This window comes from Phodopus roborovskii, unplaced genomic scaffold, assembly GCF_943737965.1.
Source record: "Phodopus roborovskii unplaced genomic scaffold, PHOROB, whole genome shotgun sequence".
NCBI classification, from domain to species: domain Eukaryota; kingdom Metazoa; phylum Chordata; class Mammalia; order Rodentia; family Cricetidae; genus Phodopus; species Phodopus roborovskii.
The window spans coordinates 52,718,938-52,739,121 of NW_026126433.1; the positions used below are offsets into that span (position 1 = coordinate 52,718,938).

Below are 20,184 nucleotides of genomic sequence, written 5' to 3' on the forward strand. Positions count from 1 at the left end.
GAAGCAAAGGCTGTCTGCTGAGAACCCTCTCAGTAAGCTTCAAGAACAAGAATGCTTAGCTGCCAAGAACAAAACAGGCCTGTCACCAGACATGTGGTTAATTACATCACAGTGGAGTGATGGTGCTCACTTTATGGTGACCAGGAAGCAAAGGACAGAAGACAAAAGGAATAGGCATAAAATATACCCTTTAATGGCTCACTCCTGATAACTTATACACTACAACTAGGCTCCACCCCCTAAGGTATCTACTACCGCCAAGTTACCCATTGAACCATTAAGAGTTAATCCTAATAAGAGGTCAGAATTCTCATGATCCAATCAACCCAAAGCTCCTGGGACTCTCAGAAGATCAGTAGAAAATGAAAGAAAAATAGACAACTTTTATAGAGTTGATTCCATGTGCCCTGGCAGTCTGGAGGCTAAGGGATAAGGAAGATATCCACAAGATCAAGAAGAGAATGGGTTAAATAGCACAGGGCACTTGTAAACAGCTTTTGTGTCTCTGGTTTCAAAGGCTCATTCTGTTGTTTTCTGGCTGCAAGAGTTTGGGAAAATCACTTAACCCTTGCTGTTCCCACATCCTCATCTTCAAATGAAAGCTGCTTTAGCAGTGAGGCCCATGTGGAGATTTAAATGAGTCCCATGTTTGTAAATAATCACAGTGCTGCTCAGCAAAGAGCAACTTGCCCCCTAAATGTGGTTCCTTTCAAATCTCTTCTCCTAACCCTAGATCTTCAAAATCAGGTCAGTTGATACTTGCTTATAAAGACAACAAAGCATATTAGGGCACACTAGGACATCTAGAGAAAATGTTACATCTGCAGGCAAGCAAGAGTTGCTAAGGTTAAGTTAGCAAACAGAGTAGACTTAGGTATCCGGAACTCAAAGTGCTTGAAAACAGGTTGTTAGGGTTTCTCTTCTTTTGGGGGGTTGTGGAATACTTATCTACAAATAATGAACTATTTTGGGGATAGGACCTGATGTGGTTTGAATGAGATATATCCCTCATAGGCTCAAGCATTCCAAGACTTGGTCTCTAGTTGGTGGCTCTGTTTGGAGACATTATAGAGAGTTGCAGGCTTGCCAGAGTAAGTGCATCAGTAGGGTAGGCTTTGAGAGTGTTTAAAGCCTTGATCCACTTCCTGTTTGCTGTGTTGTATATTTATGGTTAAATACGTTAGCTCTCAACTTCCCTTTCTGCCAAGCCTGCTGCTTGCTGCCATGCCTCTGCCTACCATGATGGACTTTATCCCTTTAGAATCGTGAACCCAAATAAGCTCTCTTACCTTAGTTGTGGCGTTTGATCACAGCAACTGAAAAGTAATCAATATAGCCAAATCTAAAACCATGAAATTTCTATATTGCGTGTGTATGCCTGCTCGTATTTGGATGTGTTCATCCTTGATGTGTGGAGGTCAGAAGCAAACATTTGGGCATTTTTCAAAAATGTAATATATATGGGTGTTTTGTATGTATGGATGGCTGGATGAATGTGTGTGTGTGTGTGTGTGTGTGTGTGTGCGCGTGCGCGCGCACGCGAACTGTGCTGTCTGGGTGCTAGGAATGGAATCCAGGTTCTCCAGAAGAGCTACAAGTGCTCTTACAGCTGAGTCATCCATCTCTCCAGTCCCTGGGATATCTTTGTAACTCACTTCTCTACCTTACTTTTTTGGGGGTGAGGTTTTCAGTTAGACAAGCTGACCAGTGAGCCTCTGGGATCTGCCTGTCTCTGTCCTTAACCCTGGGTTTACAGGCACACACTTACATGCCTGTCCTTTTAAATGGGTTCTGGGCACCTAAACTCAGTCCTTGTGCTTGCATTCAAGAACTGGACTATTTCCCCAGCCTTCGTTTATGATTCCTAAAGATTTTAAGTGTGTGTGTGTGTGTGTGTGTGTGTGTGTGTGTGTGTGTGTGTGTGTTACTACCATGTGCTTGGGAGGAAACATACTATGGGTGCACATGGCAGAAAGGACAGAAGCAAGAATTCCCTATCCAGTCATTCACAAAAGCTGTGCCCCCATTGTATCATCACCTCAGAAAGGTAGTCTACCCCTTGACACTATCACACTGAGGATGGAAGCTCAACAAATGAATAGACCTTCCAGGCCACTTCCCCCAGGGGCTCCTGCTAGCCTTGCCCCAGGCAGGCTAGCATGACTATATTCCCCTTCTGTTCCTCAGCACAGCTCCTACTTTGTGCTGATTGAATATTGTCTTTATTTTGGGATTTCATATTGCCAAATTTCGTGTAAGCCCCCGCCCCCAACTTAATTCCAAAATCTCCAAGAATCTATCTTTTCCTTCAGGATGATTTTGAAGTCTTCACCATTCTACCATCAGACACCTGACTTAACCTTTAGAACATGTACCCCCAAAGTATCCGTTTTCTGTCTCAGATCTTGGCCACGGGTTAGCTTCAGCCTTCAGCTCTAATACACAACCCAAGGCTATGGTAAAAACATGTTCCTTAGAGTTTGTAGGAACAAAGCTACAAACCAACACAAGCATATTACAAATCCCCAGGCAATGAAGACGCTTCATGCTTTCTCTGGGATTCAAGTCAGGCTGTGCTGTGTATTTGATATAGGTTGTTATCATGGCCCTTGGCTGATTGAGTTCACAAATTTAAACTTAAAGGCCAAATTTCAGAAAACATTTTCACACTATGACTCCAAATCAGGAACAAAATCAACAAGGTACAAAAGCATTGTAGAATAGAGTACAAAAATCTGAAATCTGACTTCTTCCTTGAGCCTAAGCTATGTAAACTGTGCTGCCTAATTTAAAAAGCCTCCATGTCTTTGCATGTGTTAGTAATCTAGTAATTATTCCATGCTTCAGGTTTGATTGATGATGAGTAGTTTCGTCTGTTTTCCCTTTTTTGTTTTCCAGCCTGGATGACTTAGATTTCTATTCAAGGGAATTGCAATAACTTACTAGTTTGAAACTATAATAAAACAATCATCTCATTAAATGAATTACATTTCTCTCTCACATAACCCCCCTCAGGGCTTTGTGAATCACAATTTAGAGGTTGTAAGTACCTCTAGGCAGAGGCGCCTCCCTTCTAAAACAAACACACCCCTTTTAATGCCTTTAATCAGCAGAGAAACTGCCCCTGTCATCCCCATCTCTCCCAACAACCTTATCACCATTTTGTTTTTGTTTTTCCTGGATGGGGGGATTTGTTTTATATACACGCAGATAAACAAACACAGGGAATCTGGCTGGACAGACAAAAAACATACTCAATACTTAGAACTCTAAACCTTGAATTGGAGGACCCGTGCTCCAATACTCAGGGACAGTCTGTGACATTTCATGTACAAGCCTGCAACATTTGAATGGGGTCTTTCCTGGCCTCTATGGCAAGCACAGACAGGCTAACTCGCTAGGCGGTTCTTAAAGATCTAAAGACCAAATGTTGTGTCCTGGACACTCATGTGGTGACATTCAGGGGTATGTGTGTGTGGGAGGGGCAGGGGAGGTATTTGTGTATTTGTGTAGAAAACGGCTACACAATCTTTTTGCAACAGTGAGCTTGTGTGAAAGAACTCAAGGGAGTTACTGTCAGTTGACAGAGGGCCAGCGAAGGTGATGGTTGGATACCTTCTGATTCTAGATCGATACATCAGTGGCCAAAGAATGTCTGGGGTCTAAAGCATGCCTTCAAACACTTCCCATTATTAAGGACAGCTGAACCTTCTTCCGCAGAGCAGATAATGTTTTATTCCACTTCAATTACTTCACATTTTGGTCTTCCTCTCTGAGCTAGGAGGGGGTAGGGAGGTATAAAAAGCTCTATTGCTTTAGGATTCTTTGATGCATCTTCATCGTAGTTCATCTAGGCTTTTCCACTCCTTTGAATTCCAGGGTCACTCTTCTGCAGCTTCCCTGATATTTTTCTGGCGAGGCGCTGGCAGGCTTGCCCAGCTTCCCAGTTCTCTTCCCCGGACACAGGCCGCGACCAGCGACCCCTCTGAAGGCCAAAGTTCGGGGAACCGGGAGATAGGGCGCGGGCTCCTCCACGCTCCTCAAGCGCCGCTCATTCTGGATGTTCACCCTAAGCTCGGGCTCCTTCCCACCCGTGCTTGCAGTTCCAGGCTGGCGCTCCTTGGCTCGCCGAGGGCCCTGCGCCACCGAGGGCCGACGGCCCAGCACGATGGGGCGGATGGACTGAGAGGAGCGCCAAGACACCGTGATCGGGGAGGTGGCAGCGGAAGAGGCCGGGATCGCGGTGGGCGGTGGTGGGGGCCGGTGCCGGGGCTGTGGCGCTAGCTGGACGCTCGGCGAGCCCGGCCACGCCCAGCCCTGCGGGATGGCGCCCACGCCGCCGCTCAACACGCGCCCCCAGTGGCCACTGGAGTAGAGCCAAGCCTCCTCCTCCGCGTAGCTCTCCGGGGTGCCACCTTCGGGTTCTGAGTCGGGCTCCTGCGAACAGACTGGGGACGGCGGGGGAGTGACCGGGGCACGGAAGCAGGGGAACAGGAGCACGGCGCGCAGCCGCCGCGCGGGAGAGCAGTAGGGCAGCCGGAGAGGCAGCGACATCTGCGGGCCGGGCCGGGCCGCGCGGGGCTGCGGGGAGGCCGGCCCTGTGCGCGCTCACGTGCCGCGCGGCTCTGTCACGGCCATGGAGGGACCCGGCTTCCAGTCGCCTCCGGCCTCGGGAAAGTTGGCCGGACACTTCTGAGCCTCCACCCGCGAGTCACGAGGTGGAATGGAGACCCCGAGGCCACTGCACCAGGTGGCGTGGGAGGGTCCGGTTCGCAGGGGGAACCAGTTTCAGCGGGAGCGGCCAGTGTGAGCCATTGACACTTCAGTCTCGGGAAGGGTTAATCGGGTCCTGCCGCCTAGGTTTACATGTAAATAGAGAGCTGCTGCTCCGCGCGGGCCCGGGCTGGCTCTTTTAAGTTTTTGATTGGTTGCCAATGACATCACCGCCCGCGTTCTAACACACCAAACCCACAAGCGCGTCTGAGCGGGCCTCCTTCCCGCGACGAGGCCACGCCTTTCTCTCCGCCCCCTCGACCGCCTATTGGCCACAGGCCACTGTGAGGTAGCGGGCGGCGGTCTCTGGATCCTCATTGGCGCAGTGCGACGTCGCTCGGCGGCAGCCCCGCCCCCTCAGGAGCTTACATTTACGCTGTAGCAAAAGAGAAAGTAACTCTGTGTTGCTGCTGGGGATCAATGAAGCTGAGTGAATGGGGGCGCACTGCACGAGCGCATAGCTGGAGCGGGCGCCAGATGGTGGAGGGCTACGCTTATTGATGAAGTAAGTGGAAGTCATCACGGCCACTCAGAGCCCTAGGCTGAAGGGTCCCGTGTGTGGTGTGTGTGTGTGTGTGTGTGTGTGTGTGTGTGTGTGTGTGTGTGTGTGTGTGTGACAGAGAGAGAAATGCACATCAGGTAAGGAAAGGTCCTAAGGTTTAGACTTTTGGATCTGGTTGTCCTGGGATGAAGGGGGGGGGTGAGTTTTGGTGCTGTTAAGATGCTTTGTGGCAGTTTTCAAAGCCCAAAGCTTAGCTGATGCTCAGTGGTGGCGAGGAAGGGGGATGCTAAGTGCCCCAGGAGTGGGGAAGGAGCATTCTCTAACCACTTAGGTTTTGTTTTTTTTTTTTTTGTTTTGTTTTTTGTTTTGTTTTGTTTTTTTCCTTCTTCAGTCCCTGTTCAGTGGTAGAAGGGAGACTAGTGAGGAACAGGGTAAGGGAGAAGCGCTATTTTTGAGGGAGGTTTCCCGGGGCCAGACTGGATGGCTTTGGAGCTATCTGCTGCAAGGATGCAGATCTCGGTGCACTCCGTGCCTGTGTGCGAGCCGCGCACTCAGTCTGGAGGTGCTGGTACCAGCCTGTCTCTGGGAACACGTTCTTGGGTCCTACTCCTAGGGAATGGGCTACTGATCCAGGACGTCCCCTACCAGGTAACATAATAGCAAAGACTTTGACTGCATCCATGATATAGCTGGGACACGGTTAAGCGTCTGGAATAGTACTCGCTCTGAAAAAAAAAAAAATACTACGCAAGGGAGACAGGGAGGGAGGTGGGGAGGGAGGGACGGAGGAAGGAAGGGAAGAAGGCAGGAGGTTGGATCCTTTGCTCTCATCCAAAGGTGGGTGAGAGAAACCCGAGTCAGTGGGGATATGCCGACACGGGTGGGTACGTGCTCCTGTTTGTGCTTGTGTGGATTCCGCTGGTGACACTTTGGCTCGGTGTCAGAGAATGGTGACAGTTGTGAGTAGACCACTGATCCATGTTTTCCCAGACAAATCTTAAAGTTCGTTTAGGTGAGTGGCTCTTGCTTGGGGTTTGATTTCTTTGCTGTGTACATGTCTAGTAGAGGAGTCAGAAGGGCTGTGTTGCAGAGTGGCCCTGTGCCTAGGAGGAGGAGGGAAGTGACCGACCCATTGCAGGCACCCTTGGGGAAAGGCAGAGGTAAACCCTGTGGGCACCACTTCCCAGCTTCCTAATTAGCCATCCTGGGGTGAAGGGGCAAATGAAGTTGCCTTCATGGAATCCATGCTGTCTCCAAGGGACATGAGTATGAGAATGAAAAAGAAAAAATCTTTTAGAGTTGCCACTCCAATGGAAATGCAAAGTCTGTACAACCCAGATGAAATCCAAACCGTTATTTGCTTAGGGGCAAAGCACAGGGAGGGGTCAGGGTGAGTGGGGCCAGGGAAGGATGGTCATGATGGGTCAGCACCCTGGGTTGGGGTTCCCAGACCTTACTCCTTCCAAGACTTGGTTTTAGGACAGTTAATCATAGTGAAAGGAAGACATGCGGGTTGGTTTGGAAGTGGCTCACAGAGGACAGGAGAGCTTTGAATAGGACTGTTGAGCTTTTCAAAGGGGTCACCAGAAAGGAAAGCAAGCAAGATTAGCTCCTAGCCCTGGAGACTGACTTAGGAAGACACGTTCCTTCCTGATTTGCAGAAAGTTGACATCTGCCCTAATGCAAATTTAGCTGCCATGTATTTCTGTGCATCTCTGTGAGCTTGTGCAATTCTCTTGCACCTCTCTTTGCCTTGGCAATGGGTACAGAAATGAAATAGAATGCATTGCCAGGGTGGGCAAACATATCCATCACAGGTGAAATAGACTCCTGCCCAGAGGAGCCCAGAGGAGGCTAGGAATAAATCTAAGAGCCTCCCTGTCTGTCTTCATTGTTCCCAGTTCTCTGTGCCTTTACCTTGGTGAAGGCTGAACTTTGATTCAGTCTGCGAAAGGATGCCAATGACCATTTCTAACCTCACTTCCTATTTTAACTTTCAACTTAGCATCAGAATAGATGGGGTCCCTTAAGGATGCATCCTCTCTGAATACATCAAAGTGAATTTCAGGCTTTGATGCTATCATGACCAAGGGCACATAGGAGGACATTGCCTTTGCTCAGAGATATGCAGGAGCCTTTCCCAGGGATTGGATGAGACTGTCTTTTGTGTCACATGACTTTATTCTTTCTTTCCTTCTTCCCCTTCTTTACAGACTCTTGAGTTCTTCTTGAATTGCCAGTTCTCAGCCTCCTCATGCCTCCATCTCCTCTAGAGGACAGGGTAGTAGTGACACTGTCTAGGCCTGTCCGACCTCAGTATCTCAACCTTTGTTTAGACTCTAGCTACCTTGGCTCTGCCACCCCAGGCAGCAGTAGCCACTCTCCTGTCATTGCCACCACCGTTGTGACCCTCAAGGCTGCGAACCTGACGTATATGCCCTCATCCAGCGGCTCTGCCCGCTCCCTCAATTGTGGATGTAGCAGTACTAGCTGCTGCACTGTGACAACCTACGACAAGGATCACCAGACCCAGACTCAAGCCATTGCCGCTGGCCCTGCCACCACCGCCATAGGAACCTCGACCACCTGCCCTGCCAACCAGATGGTCAACAACAATGAGAACACAGGCTCTTTAAGTCCATCGGGTGGGGTGGGCAGCCCTGTGACAGGGACTCCCAAGCAGCTAGCCAGCATCAAAATCATCTACCCCAATGACCTGGCAAAGAAGATGACCAAATGCAGCAAGAGTCACCTGTCCAGCCAGGGTCCTGTCATCATTGACTGCAGGCCTTTCATGGAGTACAATAAGAGTCATATCCAAGGAGCTGTCCACATTAACTGTGCGGATAAGATCAGCCGGCGGAGGCTGCAGCAGGGCAAGATCACTGTCTTAGACTTGATTTCCTGTAGGGAAGGCAAAGACTCTTTCAAGAGGATCTTTTCCAAAGAAATTATAGTTTATGATGAGAATACCAATGAGCCGAGCCGAGTGATGCCATCCCAGCCACTTCACATAGTCCTCGAGTCCCTGAAGAGAGAAGGCAAAGAACCCGTGGTGTTGAAAGGTAATGATCCCCAACTCCTTTCCCAAATACTGTCCTGATCAGCTAGGTTCCCTCCTGAGATTCTCTTAGAAGTGACAGCCTTCTCACCTCCCCCCCCCCAAACACCATGAACCAAAATAGTCTTTCTTGTCTTTTCTTCTACCCTCTTCTTACTATTTCATGCAGTAATAAAATCTAAGTAGCGATGCATTGATATCCAGATCTGAGCTCCAAGTCTTGATCTGACTTCTGTGTTGCTTAAGACATTTCACCTGATAGGGTTTTCAAAAGGCACTTTGTACAACTAAAGTGTTATCTCAATTCATGGCTTCTCTGGGAGCTCTATTTCAGCCTGTGAGTGGTTGGAAAGTCTTGTTTCTCAAGAACTAATGTTGATGGCCCAGAGGAGGCAGTGTGTATATGGTACATATCAGATAAATCTGCAGGTGCCTGTTCTTCCTGTGAGAAATTCTTGCTGTTTCTCACCTATCTGATTGTTTTGACTTTCACATTGCTTATAAAGTTATCTTCAACAAAGACAGACATTTTTATTTTAAAGCTGCATTGAAATTGTGACTTCTCCAAATACATCCACTCCTCAAGGAAAGTTCCTGGGGGATGGAGATATGAACTGCTCTACAACCTTTTGTTCTTTCTGGTGTCATATGACAATTGGCTTCTGGCTCTTCCCAAGAAGGAGTTATGCATCACTTTCCCCTAATGTGATGATTGGAACCCCCAAAAGGAATGAATGATCCATTCTTCTCTGATCTTCTTCCATATAGTTTTGCCCTGACCTCATGCACAGCTCACTTGCTCATCTTTGTCCTCCAACACTGTCCTTTTGGGCTCTGAGCATCACTCTTCTGATAGCATCTACCTGGCCATCATGGAGAGTGATAACTATCTTTGTTTGCATTTTGAGCCATTGGGGAATAGGGTGTGTCACATCTCCAGCTAACATCCTAAAGCGTTGTTGATGGCCAGTGTTGCTAGGCTCTTCCCAGCACTTTTCACATTTAAGTTGGCACAGGCTGCTTAGGCCAACAAGGTAGGATTTGTCTTAGTGGGATAACTCTACCCATTCTCCTTCCCTCCCAAGTGATGTAGTCTACAGGGCTCTTAGAAACATGGTCAGGTCACCATGCTACCCTTGCCATGTTACATGCTTCCCTAATCCTTTGCTGTCTTTGCAGACACCTGTCACAAAGACATAGCTTTCCTTGGGGCTTGTGGGTTCAAAGTTCTACATGGTTCTGGCAGCTCAGGGCACTGTTATGATGGTGGCAATAAGTTTTCTTAGAGTCACAAATATGTCAGGGTTGTATGGTGTCGCTGTTCTTTACTACTGAATTCTTGTTTGGCTGCCTCTTAGAATACCCCAGTGGCTTTGACCCTGCTGCTTTTCTCCCAGCATGATCTTCTCTTGTCTCCTTTTGCAGATGAGAAAATACCATCTACAACAAATTCCCAACAGTAACAGTTTGTCTCAGTTAACCAAGACATTTGCTGGCTTTTATTTTTTTTTCCCTCCTGTAGTTGAGCTAGGTTTGGTAAAACAACAACAACAAAACAAACAAACAAACTAACAAAAAAACCCAGTCCTTTTTTATAGGTGATCTAAGAAGAGGTAGCATAAACCTCACTTTTTGATGACTCTGAACTAGAACCTGGGGCTGATTGGGAGGTGTAGTAGATCTATCCTCTCTCTTGCTATGAAACTTGGTGGGTGAAGGGTTGGCCCATCAGTTGCTGAGAAATGTCTCTCCTGGGGACCAGTATCCTCTCCTGTAGACATATCTGAGGATCCCTGAGCCTGGGCTTGCTCATCAGTGTCAGAGTAAGACTGCCTCAGTGGGGCGGGGCTGGGCATGCTGCTGACCTCACCACCAGGCGCCCTGGGCAGCTGCGCTGAGGTCTCGTCATTTCGGATTGGTGCGACACCGTGGCGGCCAGCTTGGAAGACGCTCTGGTGGTAGAGGTTGGGTTATTTGTAGTTTTTTTGGGGGGGATTTTCCTTCAAATATCTTGGGTTTTGGTTGAAAATATGTAGTTCATGATCTATTGTTTTCTCTGGTATCATTATTAGTTTGGTACCTTTGGGAGGAATGGCCGGCCTGAAATCAGGACCAAGTTAGGGAAGGGGAAATGGAGGTGAGCTATTGAGTCTCTGTTATCCTCTAGTCTGGTCAAACCAGAGTGCCCTGGAGGTGATGGATGAGGTGCATGTCTCTCAACAAGCATGGTGTGCAGCTTCCCCGAAGTTCTTGAGTGGATGGAGCAGACCATCTTGGTCTGGCTCGTCTTCTGAGGTTTATTTTAAGACTCCCCTTGTTGGTGATCTAAGATTATATTTCAGCTAGTTCAGGAATGGTACCATTTTGGAATGAGTGAGTTTTGTAGGGAGCATGCGGCTGCTGGGGTGGGAGTAGATGTTTAGAATATATGGTCGGAAGTCCCCAGGCCTTGTTGATTTATTTTCAGAGATGCCTGATCCATCTGAGACTCTGGTTCGTGTTTGTAAACACTGGTTGCTACCCTCCCAGTCCAACTTTTATGTCCCTCACTCTCAATGCCATGTTCTCCATTTTTGGAGCTGCCAGTGGTGTGTGGGTTGCCATTTTAGTCAAGCAGTGTCAGGTTGGGGTGAAACTGATCAGAGGCACAGAAACCCTGGGTTAAGTTACTGTTCTAATTTATAGTCCCGCCCTGGTATGACCTAGGTCCAAGTCTGTGTCTCACTCTTACCCACTGAAGGGTATATATCAGACCCTTGCTTCTGGTCAGTTTCATCTGAGTTATTCAAAAGAATAAATCTTTAGGGATTTAGACTTTGAAAGAGCTGACCCCTTTCCCACCTAATGTTGGTTATTTTCTGCAACTTGGTTTATGGCCTAAGAAAGATGACTTGACAATCCTTGACCTTCTAACATGAGAGCTCTGTCTTTGCGGCCATGGTTCCTTCCTTTTCAACAATGCTGGGTTCAAGAAACTTATTTGCCCTTTATGTAAGAGGGAAGGGCAAGTCTCCTACCACACTCTCCCTCAGAGCAATTTAGGCCTTTTAAATTTAATGATGCAAAAATTTCAAACATTTAGAAAAGTATTAGAGTGTACGATGAATACCTTTAAACCTACCAATCAGATTAAATGTGTATTTTCCCTATTTGCTTTATCTTGTTTTTGAAATATTCTATATCATAGACAGTAGTTTAGAGTTTAAGGCTTAGAATTAGCATTTTATGTTTAATTGAGCTGGGAATATTTTACAGGTGGTAAAGACATTTTTTCCTGCTAAATACTTAGTGTCATACACCTGCCCATGAGTATTCTTCAAATGTGGAATGCCACTGTTTGTGACTGACTTTTGAGTCTGAGGAAAAGCTTTCCTCCCCCTTCAGGAGACCCCTCAAGGCATCTCCCTGCCTGTGCAGTGGAATGTCAGTGGCCAGGCCTGTACATGCTATGCTGCTACAAAGCAATGATAGAATGTCCACTATGGCGTTTTACATCTCTGCTCTCTACCAGAGACTTTTTGAAGGGGTTGAGGGTGTGTGTGTGTGTGTGTGTGTGTGTGTGTGTGTGTGTGTGTGTGTCTGAAGAAGACTGAGAAGTCACTTATACAATTGGTACAGGAGGAGGAGAGACACAAGGAATTAGATTAATATGAAAAACTTCTATTCTCTGTGCATTTTCATTTTCATGTTAGAAATATTTTCTATTAAAATATACAAACATGGTTGCACTAGTTGACAATATAAACATGACATGTACATAAAAATCTAGTCTTAAAAAATATGTAAGTTCATGTTACATATACCCCTTCCAAAGCTCCCAAGCCTTCCTTTTTAACTCCTGAACAAAGGGCAAAGTTGGGCTAACATTTTCCCTTGGTTACAACAGATTCTGAAATAGGTGTTAGAAAGTAGTGCCAAGTTGCACGACACTGAATGGCTATGCTCAGAAATTGGAGACCTTGTGAAAATATTCTTACTCTGCTTTCTTCTGGGGGAGAACTGTATCCCCCTTTCTTTGTCTGGGATATAATGATGCTCTTTTAAGACACACCTACATTTCAAACCTATATTATTCTTGTTATTCTGAATTTCCGATTAATGCTCAAGGCTAAATGCCGAACACTAGATTGTAAGAAAACATGGAGAAATATAGGAAGAACGGTGAATCAGTAGGCCTGAGGTCTCTTGGTTCCTCCATTCAGTGTCCTTGGGTAAGTTGCTTAAGTCTTAGATCTCTGGCTTCCTCATTTGTAAAAGGAGGACACAACAGCACTTAGGAAAGTCTCTCTCTCTCTCTCTCTCTCTCTCTCTCTCTCTCTCTCTCCCTCCCCTCCCTCTCTCTCAATATCTCTCAATATCTCTCTCTTCTCTCCATCTCTCTCAACCTCTCTCTCTCTCTCTCTCTCTCTCTCTCTCTCTCTCTCTCTCTGTGTGTGTGTGTGTGTATGTGTTGCTAGGGCCTAAAAATAGCTTGATGACTGTTACCTAATTTAAGTAGCATACAGTTGTGCCAAGTAATTGCAAAAACATGTTGGGTCAAGAGGTTGAGTAATTTGGGCATACCCTAGAATTATTTTTTTGTAGGGGAGTTAAGGAAAATGGGATGATAAATCTGTCCCGCTAATGTCCTGGATAGTGAAAGTATAAAAGTTTTCAACTTTGTTTTCTCTGGCATCTCCTTGATTTATTTTTGGAAGAAGGATTATAGTCTGACTATAAAAGGGTAGATGGGAGGAGGAGGGGTTGTGGGCTCTGCAGCCCTGCCTGAGTGGCATAGAGGAGCTGGAGTATGAGGGAAGGAGAAGGGGAGTTGATGCTGCTCATTTTTTGGAGTGAGTCTCCCTGAAGGACCACAGATCTGTGAGACCTCCCGCAGCCTCATCACAATGCAAGTGAAAGATTAATGGACATGAGCACTGCTCCCTCTGCTCCTTAGTTAGGTTTTCCCATGAGACTACAGGGCACATACGTAAGGAGCTTGAGTGGTCCTCAAGGGTGATCTCTAAGAGGCTTAGGTTTGCTCTGACAGCAGGAAAACAGTCCACCTAGTTTCTAAGCATGTTTCTCTAGGAGGCGCGAGCAGGGAGAAGGGTGAAAAGGTGTGCTTCCCTGCTTAGTCCATTTGGGATAGTCTATGGCAGGTCCCTGGGCAGACCCTCAGAGGCAAGGGAGCAGACCATGTTTCCTTATCATCCCCTGCTGTATCTGTAGTTATCTCTGTCCTCCAAGATCCCCAGAGGGCAGAGTGGGCATAAATTGTATCAAATGGTAGTGCTTAGGCAATTTCATCCACTTTGATAACAAAGACTAACCCCACACTAAAGGGATCCTGTTTGTTTTTGTTTTGAGACACCATCACAGTGGAGCTCAGGCTAGCCTTGGCCTTGCAGCCATCATCTTCTTGCCTCCTCTCCCAAAAGCTGGGATTATGGATATGTGCCACCACATTGAGCTGAAGGGTAGAAATTCTGATCCTCAGAATGGTCATCTAATCAACTCTGGAAGAGCCTTGATTCTTTGACTGCTCCCCAGGGCTGCTCATGCTGTCACATGACAGTCTATAAGATGGTACCCCCCAACCAAGATTTTGATTCAGTTGGTCTAGGGTGCAGCCTGCATGCACCAAGATTTTGAAAAGCTCCGCAAAAGATTCTACTGCACAGTGAAATTGGAAAACCGTTGATCTAGTTCAAGCTCATTATGGAAATGAAGCCTGGAGAGGTTCATGACTAATCCAAGGTCACGTGCATGATTAATTTCACAGCCTTGGTCCTTGCTGCTAAAATAGGTCTTGCTAGGTCCTGATAGGTGTGTGTACATTATTATCACATAGTAGCAACATCTACTGTATAGCATAGTAGCAACATCTACTGTATAGGGTAAGAAATGTAATAAAATAATTTACTTAGTCATTTTGAATACTATCTTTTTTGTTTTCAAGTTTGCATTCAGAACAACAACACCAACAACAAAAGACTTAAGGCAAAGGATTCTGGAAACCAGTACCTCATGGCTCAGCTTTTACCTGGGTCCTGGGAATATGGGCAAATTATTAGACTTCATTTAATTCCATTTTCTAAGGAACTTAATATTTTAAGAAAGAGCTAGAAAAAAAAAAAAAGCAAACAAACAAAAGTATATGCCAAGATGCATCCAAGTAAAGGGCTGGGAAAATATGAAATACTTGCTCAGCAGGTGCAAGGCCCTGGGTTTGATTCTCAGCCCTGCAAGCAAGCAAACAACAAACAAACCAGTACAGTCAAACATCTCAGATGCTAACAGCTCTTAGGCAGATGGCATTATGGCTGTACATCCTGGTGGATAGGAAGGTTCAACCATAGTCCCTTCTTGTGTGAGGTGCTGGTGAGGTTGGGGAATCTGTCATGTCAGTTGTTGCAATCTAAGTTCTAGGAAGAGAACATCCAGACAAAGCCAGGCTTCCTGGACCCTTCGCCTTAGAGGGGTGTGTGTGTGTGTGTGTGTGTGTGTGATCATCCCCCAAGCTTATTTAGGGAGTACTTTGTCTTCAGGAAATGCTCTGCTAAGTGTCTTTGAGTTTTCTCAGCTTTCTTTGTCACAAATGATCCCAACATTCTCTGAATACTATGGGCCTACAGAATTTCTTTCCAAGGCTGTGGCCTGAAAAGAAACAATTTGCTGTTTTTTTAATGGAAATGCTCCTCCTGCCTCTATAGTTGGGGTAGACAGGGATTCTCTGTGTAACTGAGTGGAACTTTGTCATTTGAGCCTCACTGCTTTGGATGTGTTTCTGGTAGGGGCAAGACCTGTGTTTAATTTCACCATGTGTCCTTAGGTAAACAGACCAGCTATACAGTGCTTCAGAGACAGATTTGGCCCGTTTTTATTTTTTTTATGTTTTCAAGTACCATTCTGAGGTACCAGCCTTTGTTGTTTCCTCTAAATGATGAAGGTCCCTGTGTTAGTTTCTTTGTCCTGTTGCTATGAGAAGATGTTCTAGCCTGAAGCCAGGAAAAAGGCTTATTGACTCACAGTTTAAAGGTACACACAGTTTATCATGGTGGGGAAGGTGTGGTGGCAGGAGCCTGAGGCAGCTGGTCACATGCCATCTGCAGTCCGGAAGCAGAGAGCTCATGGATGCATGTAAGCAGCTTGCTTTCTCCTATTTCTCCAAGCAAGGACCCCACCCCCACCCCACAGGAGTGGTGGCACCCACAGTTAGAAAGAGTCTTCCTGACTATTTAACCTAATCAAGTATCCCTCCATGGGCATGCCCAGAGACCTGTCTTTTGTTGACTCTAAATCACCTCAAGGTGGCTGCTGGGATTAACCATCCCTCTTTGGTAAATTTTCTTTGGCTATGTTTCTACATAATAGATGTGCTACCAATTTAGATTCCAATCTTACTAATTCATAAAAGCTAAAGAGAAGAACAATGAGTATGCATTTATTTTCAAATTTTTTTGTAGATAGTTGAAATCCTGTCTCAAAAAAACCCTTTTATTGTACAATAAATACAGGCATGCTTCACCTTCAGCTTGCTAATGCTTTCAAATCATGATATTTTTCCATTACATGTTTTCATCCAGAAACTAAGAACAGAATCTTAGCATCATTGTCCTTTTGAAAATATATGTATACCGGATATCACTACTTAAAAGTTAGTAAATTTGTATCCCCTCCTGTCAGCAAGACCCATATTCTGTGTGGCTTGAAGAAAAGGCAGGTTGAATTTACTTTGCATAGGAAATAAGCTGTGACATCTGGGAGATTTTACAGGAGATAAAGGAAATAACCTAACTGTGTTATACTTCTTACTGCTGTGATGAAATACCTGACAGAAAGAAAGCAAGGTAAGGGAGGAAGGCTCTATTGTGGCTTACAGTTTGGGTGGGTCAAGCAAGGCCACTGTGTTGAGGGAGTCATGGTGGCAGGAACATGAGACTTGATCCCCCTTTCATATGGTCTAGCACTCCAGCCTGTGAGATGGGGCCATCTTTCCATAGTTATATATTTCTAAAATATCCTTACAGACACGTCGTAGGTGTGTTTCTTAGGTGATTTGGACACATCCTCAATCTAGTCACATCGACGACACAGATGAGGCCTGAGGCCTGTCCCTTGTCAACTTGGCATCCATCACATCACTAGCAAACCATGAATCCAAGTTCTTCCTGGCAAAACATAAGTGCCTTTGCAGAAAGAAAATGGATGTAGATTCAACACATTCTCCGACTTCTTTAATGTTTTCTTCACATCAAAAGCCTCCTCACAGCCCCACCCCAGACTTGAATTTCATGGAAAGCAAAACAAAGTCCAACTGTTCTTTGTATTTCCGAGAAGGGTTTTGTCTTCTTGTCTTACACAATGAGTAGGGGCCCCTTTGGGTGCCTGTTGCTCACTTCTAATATCAAGTATAAGGAAACATGCCTGGTCCAGGGGTGGTGTCAGGCCCATTTTGCGTGTGAGAGCCTTTAGGTCATCTCACATATTGCAGTAGGCACTTCACTGACTTTATCTTGTGTCTGAAATAAGAAACAGGACGTTGCTGCCCAGTTCAATACCTCTATTCCATGGAAGGACTAATCTCACACCCTTTGAGTCATGGCCCTGAGGTCCACTACTGTTACTAAATAGTACCAGATGTTGCTACTGGATAAAGAGGAGAAGAAAAAGAAATCGGATGGAAAGGGGGTATGGCAAGAGGAGTGGTGGGAAAAAGCCATAACCTGAAGATCAGAGGTGACAACCACAGACCTCGACCTCAACACGCTTGAGCTCTGGACCCCACGGTTCAAGGCTGAGTTGTCAATTCTCCCCTCTTGAAATGATAAGACTAGAGTAAATATCTCAGGGAGCCATTACTGAAGAAAAGGGGGTCATTTTCTTGTGTTTTGTATTTCCACTCTTTATTACACTTGTTTAAATAGTAAAATTTTGAAAAGAATGAGCCATATGATTACCTAAATGTGATATTTTAATGTGTCATCCCAGTCATTGGCTTGTACCAGGTTTTGAGTTCAGTCCCCCTGGGGCGGGGAGTAAGAAAGAACAGGGGTGGGACTAGAATTTGGTTGTAGAGTATTGGGCATGTGAAGGACCTTGGTGTGTCCCTGTCACTGGAAGATAGACAAAGACATAGCTGTTCTTTTGAGTTCAAGTCTGAGTACCCTTCAGGCCTATCACATTGCTGTTTAAAAGCAGGGCTCTTTGATGAACATTTTCTCTCAAAGGTGTCTTCAGTTAAATGTTGCTCCCCTCCCCCCTATTTCCTTGGCTATCCTCAAGTGAAAATGGCCTGCTCTGTCCTCAAGTGAATTTTGCAATCTATCTTAACCCAGGCTAACTTAAAATGTGTCAGAAGCTTTTGGGTTTTTTTTCTTTGTTTTGGTAACTCAGAGAAACTTTGGAAGTGGCAATGTTATTTCTTGTATTTATGAAGCATTTCTATGCTTCTTGTCCTATGTCATGAAAACATCAGGGCTAAGACTCAAGAGGTTCAGGCCCTTGACCTGGTACATGGTGGAACCTGGGCATTTTATGATAGGACTTCTAATTAGTGTATTTTTAAATGTTTAGAATCTTAATAATGTAGGTAAAAGGATGTTAAATATTAATATATCCCACTCTCCATAATGAGCACTAGATGAAGGAGAAGAAAGGCAGGTGTAAAGCTCGGTAGAGAGAGTCAGCAGAACATGTGGTTGGTCCATAGGGCTCCATCCCCAAGTGCCAGATCTGTGGCTTATGCTGTTCAGGTAGTGGGGATTGGGAAGTTAATTACAAGTTCTACATCCTGTTTATGAAGCCTGGATGAAGTCTATCAGGCCTGTGAAATCTAAGATAAGCCCCCAGAGACACCATCAAACTGTTGCCTGGCTGCTGGGCTTTGCTGTCTCTTTTCTTGTCCCTTCTTACCTCTGTTCTCCCCTCTGCAGTCCAAGGCAGAGATCCCACCAGTGATTAGAGGGGCTGGGTAGATAAATGGCCCCTGGAGCCTATGTTGAGAGTAGTGTGCTCTTAGGCAGGCTCCTGCCTCTGGATCAGGCACTCAGCTTCACATATTGGAAACATGGAAACTCAAAAGCCAACTATAACTGTTATTGGCTCACCCCAAACACCTCAGGCCCTGCACAGGTAGTGTGGAAGGGGTGGGTCCAAGGCATCATCTGCAGGGGGCAAGGAGGTGGGTCCAAGGCATCATCTGTGGGTGGGGGGGTGATGGGGGATGATGGCGGGGTGGTGGGGTGGGGGGGTTAAGGCATCATCTGCAGGGGTGGAAGGTGGGTACAAGCATTATGGAGATAGTGGGACAAGGAAGAAAATCTAAAACCATAAAGTATCTTTAGTCAGAAAAATAAAAGTTACAACTCTAAGAAAAGTTCCCAATAGATTTGGGGTTGGTAAGTTTTCACACCTACATGATGTTTTTCTGGACCCAGGCAGCCTCAGTACAGCTTGTGAAGTATTTCAGGAACAGGTTGCTTGCAGTCCTTCCTTGTGGAGCAACTGGTCACTGTGCCTTAGGTTAAAAAAGAAAAAGAAACTAAGGTATGTGTCACTTTATAGGTATGAAAACAATATTTCCCCCAAGAAGATACAGGTGGCTTGTAGTACAGAATTGTTTAAAGCTTCTGTGGGCATATCATCCTCTTGTGGGTTTCTAAGTTATGCTAACTAGGCAAATCCTCTTAGCCAGATCACTCTGATTTCTTTGCCTTTTTGTTTCTTAGCCCTCTTTCCCTCTCTCCTTTTTTCTTTTCCCCTCCCCCTTTCCTTTTCCCTCCCCTCCTTCCTTCCTCATCCCTTTCCCCCTACTCTTATTCTCTCTCTCCCTCCCTCCTCTCCCCTCCCCTCCTCTCCTCTTAAAGTTTCACATAGCCCAGGCTGGCCTTGAATTCACTGTGTAGCTGAGATTGACCTTGAACCCCTAATCCTCCTGCTTCTACCTCCCAACTGCCAAGGCTACAATCATGTATCATAATACCTGGCCCTCATTAATGGGCTTTTCAGTGAATCCCTGATTCTGCCCTGGCTCATATACACATTCAACCTCCCTATTGTAAATGTATTTATTTTCTTCTGAGGAAGTGATTGGTGGTTAGGAGCCAAGATTCTGGAGTAGATTGCTGACTTGGAATTCTGATCATGTCATTTCACACTTGGACAAGTGACCTTTGCTGTCCCTCGGTTACCATGTCTGTGAAAATGGAGATGGTGATGTTGATGCTGTCATGGAATGGGGGTGGGCAGATAACTTAGGTAGTTGTACATTCAAGTGCTGTAAATAATGTCTGCCTGTGAAAGCTGATATTGGTTAAAAATTCACCATAATTATAGTATAAAATACCTATAGTAATAACCTGCCCACTTTTTCTTTAAATAAGGAATATTAAGTAGCATTGTCCCATAAAACAATCTGACATCACTACTACTGTAACAACAAAGACTTTGCTGTCTGTGGCATCTTGTTTCAATGTTTGGGAAGGAGTCAGTATTTTGGTGAGATGGACAGACAACAATTACCCAGGTAATTTTTATTTTTCTGAACTTGAGCTATACTGGTGAAGTACATGCAATTTCCCTTTAGGAAAACTGCAGAAAAGTGCTTGTAGAAGTCCTCAATGCACACTTAGTGTTAGAACATTAAGAGCATTTTAGAATGGAAAAAAAAGTTACACTATTCCTGCCCTGACCACCCTGCTTTCATTTTTACGTATTCTCTTCATTCTTTACCCATATATGTACATGTTTTGCAAATTCTCATATAGAAACTCCAGTTCATTCTCACTCTATATTGCATACTCTTTTACTTCCTGCATGGACATCTTAGACTTTCTTCTCCAATGTTGGCATATGTCTAGTAGCC

At 45.5% G+C, this 20,184-nt stretch overlaps 2 protein-coding genes across 2 annotated transcripts in view; one reads left to right on the top strand and one right to left on the bottom strand.

Moving 5' to 3' along the window:
- Nucleotides 1-3,670: 3,670 nt before the first annotated feature.
- On the bottom strand, nucleotides 3,671-4,976 carry LOC127223734 (uncharacterized). Its single transcript, XM_051186504.1, has one exon. The coding sequence runs from the start codon at nucleotides 4,552-4,554 to the stop codon at nucleotides 3,847-3,849; it is 708 nt and encodes a 235-aa protein (XP_051042461.1). The 5' UTR covers nucleotides 4,555-4,976; the 3' UTR covers nucleotides 3,671-3,846.
- Nucleotides 4,977-4,980: 4 nt separating this feature from the next.
- Dusp10 (dual specificity phosphatase 10) overlaps nucleotides 4,981-20,184 on the top strand; it is a 39,496-nt gene continuing 24,292 nt past the window's right edge. The window contains exons 1-2 of the mRNA XM_051186495.1: nucleotides 4,981-5,278; nucleotides 7,489-8,340. Of these exons, the coding sequence (XP_051042452.1) occupies nucleotides 7,530-8,340 (811 nt within the window). The 5' untranslated portion in view covers nucleotides 4,981-5,278; nucleotides 7,489-7,529. The remainder of the gene's footprint in view (nucleotides 5,279-7,488; nucleotides 8,341-20,184) is intronic.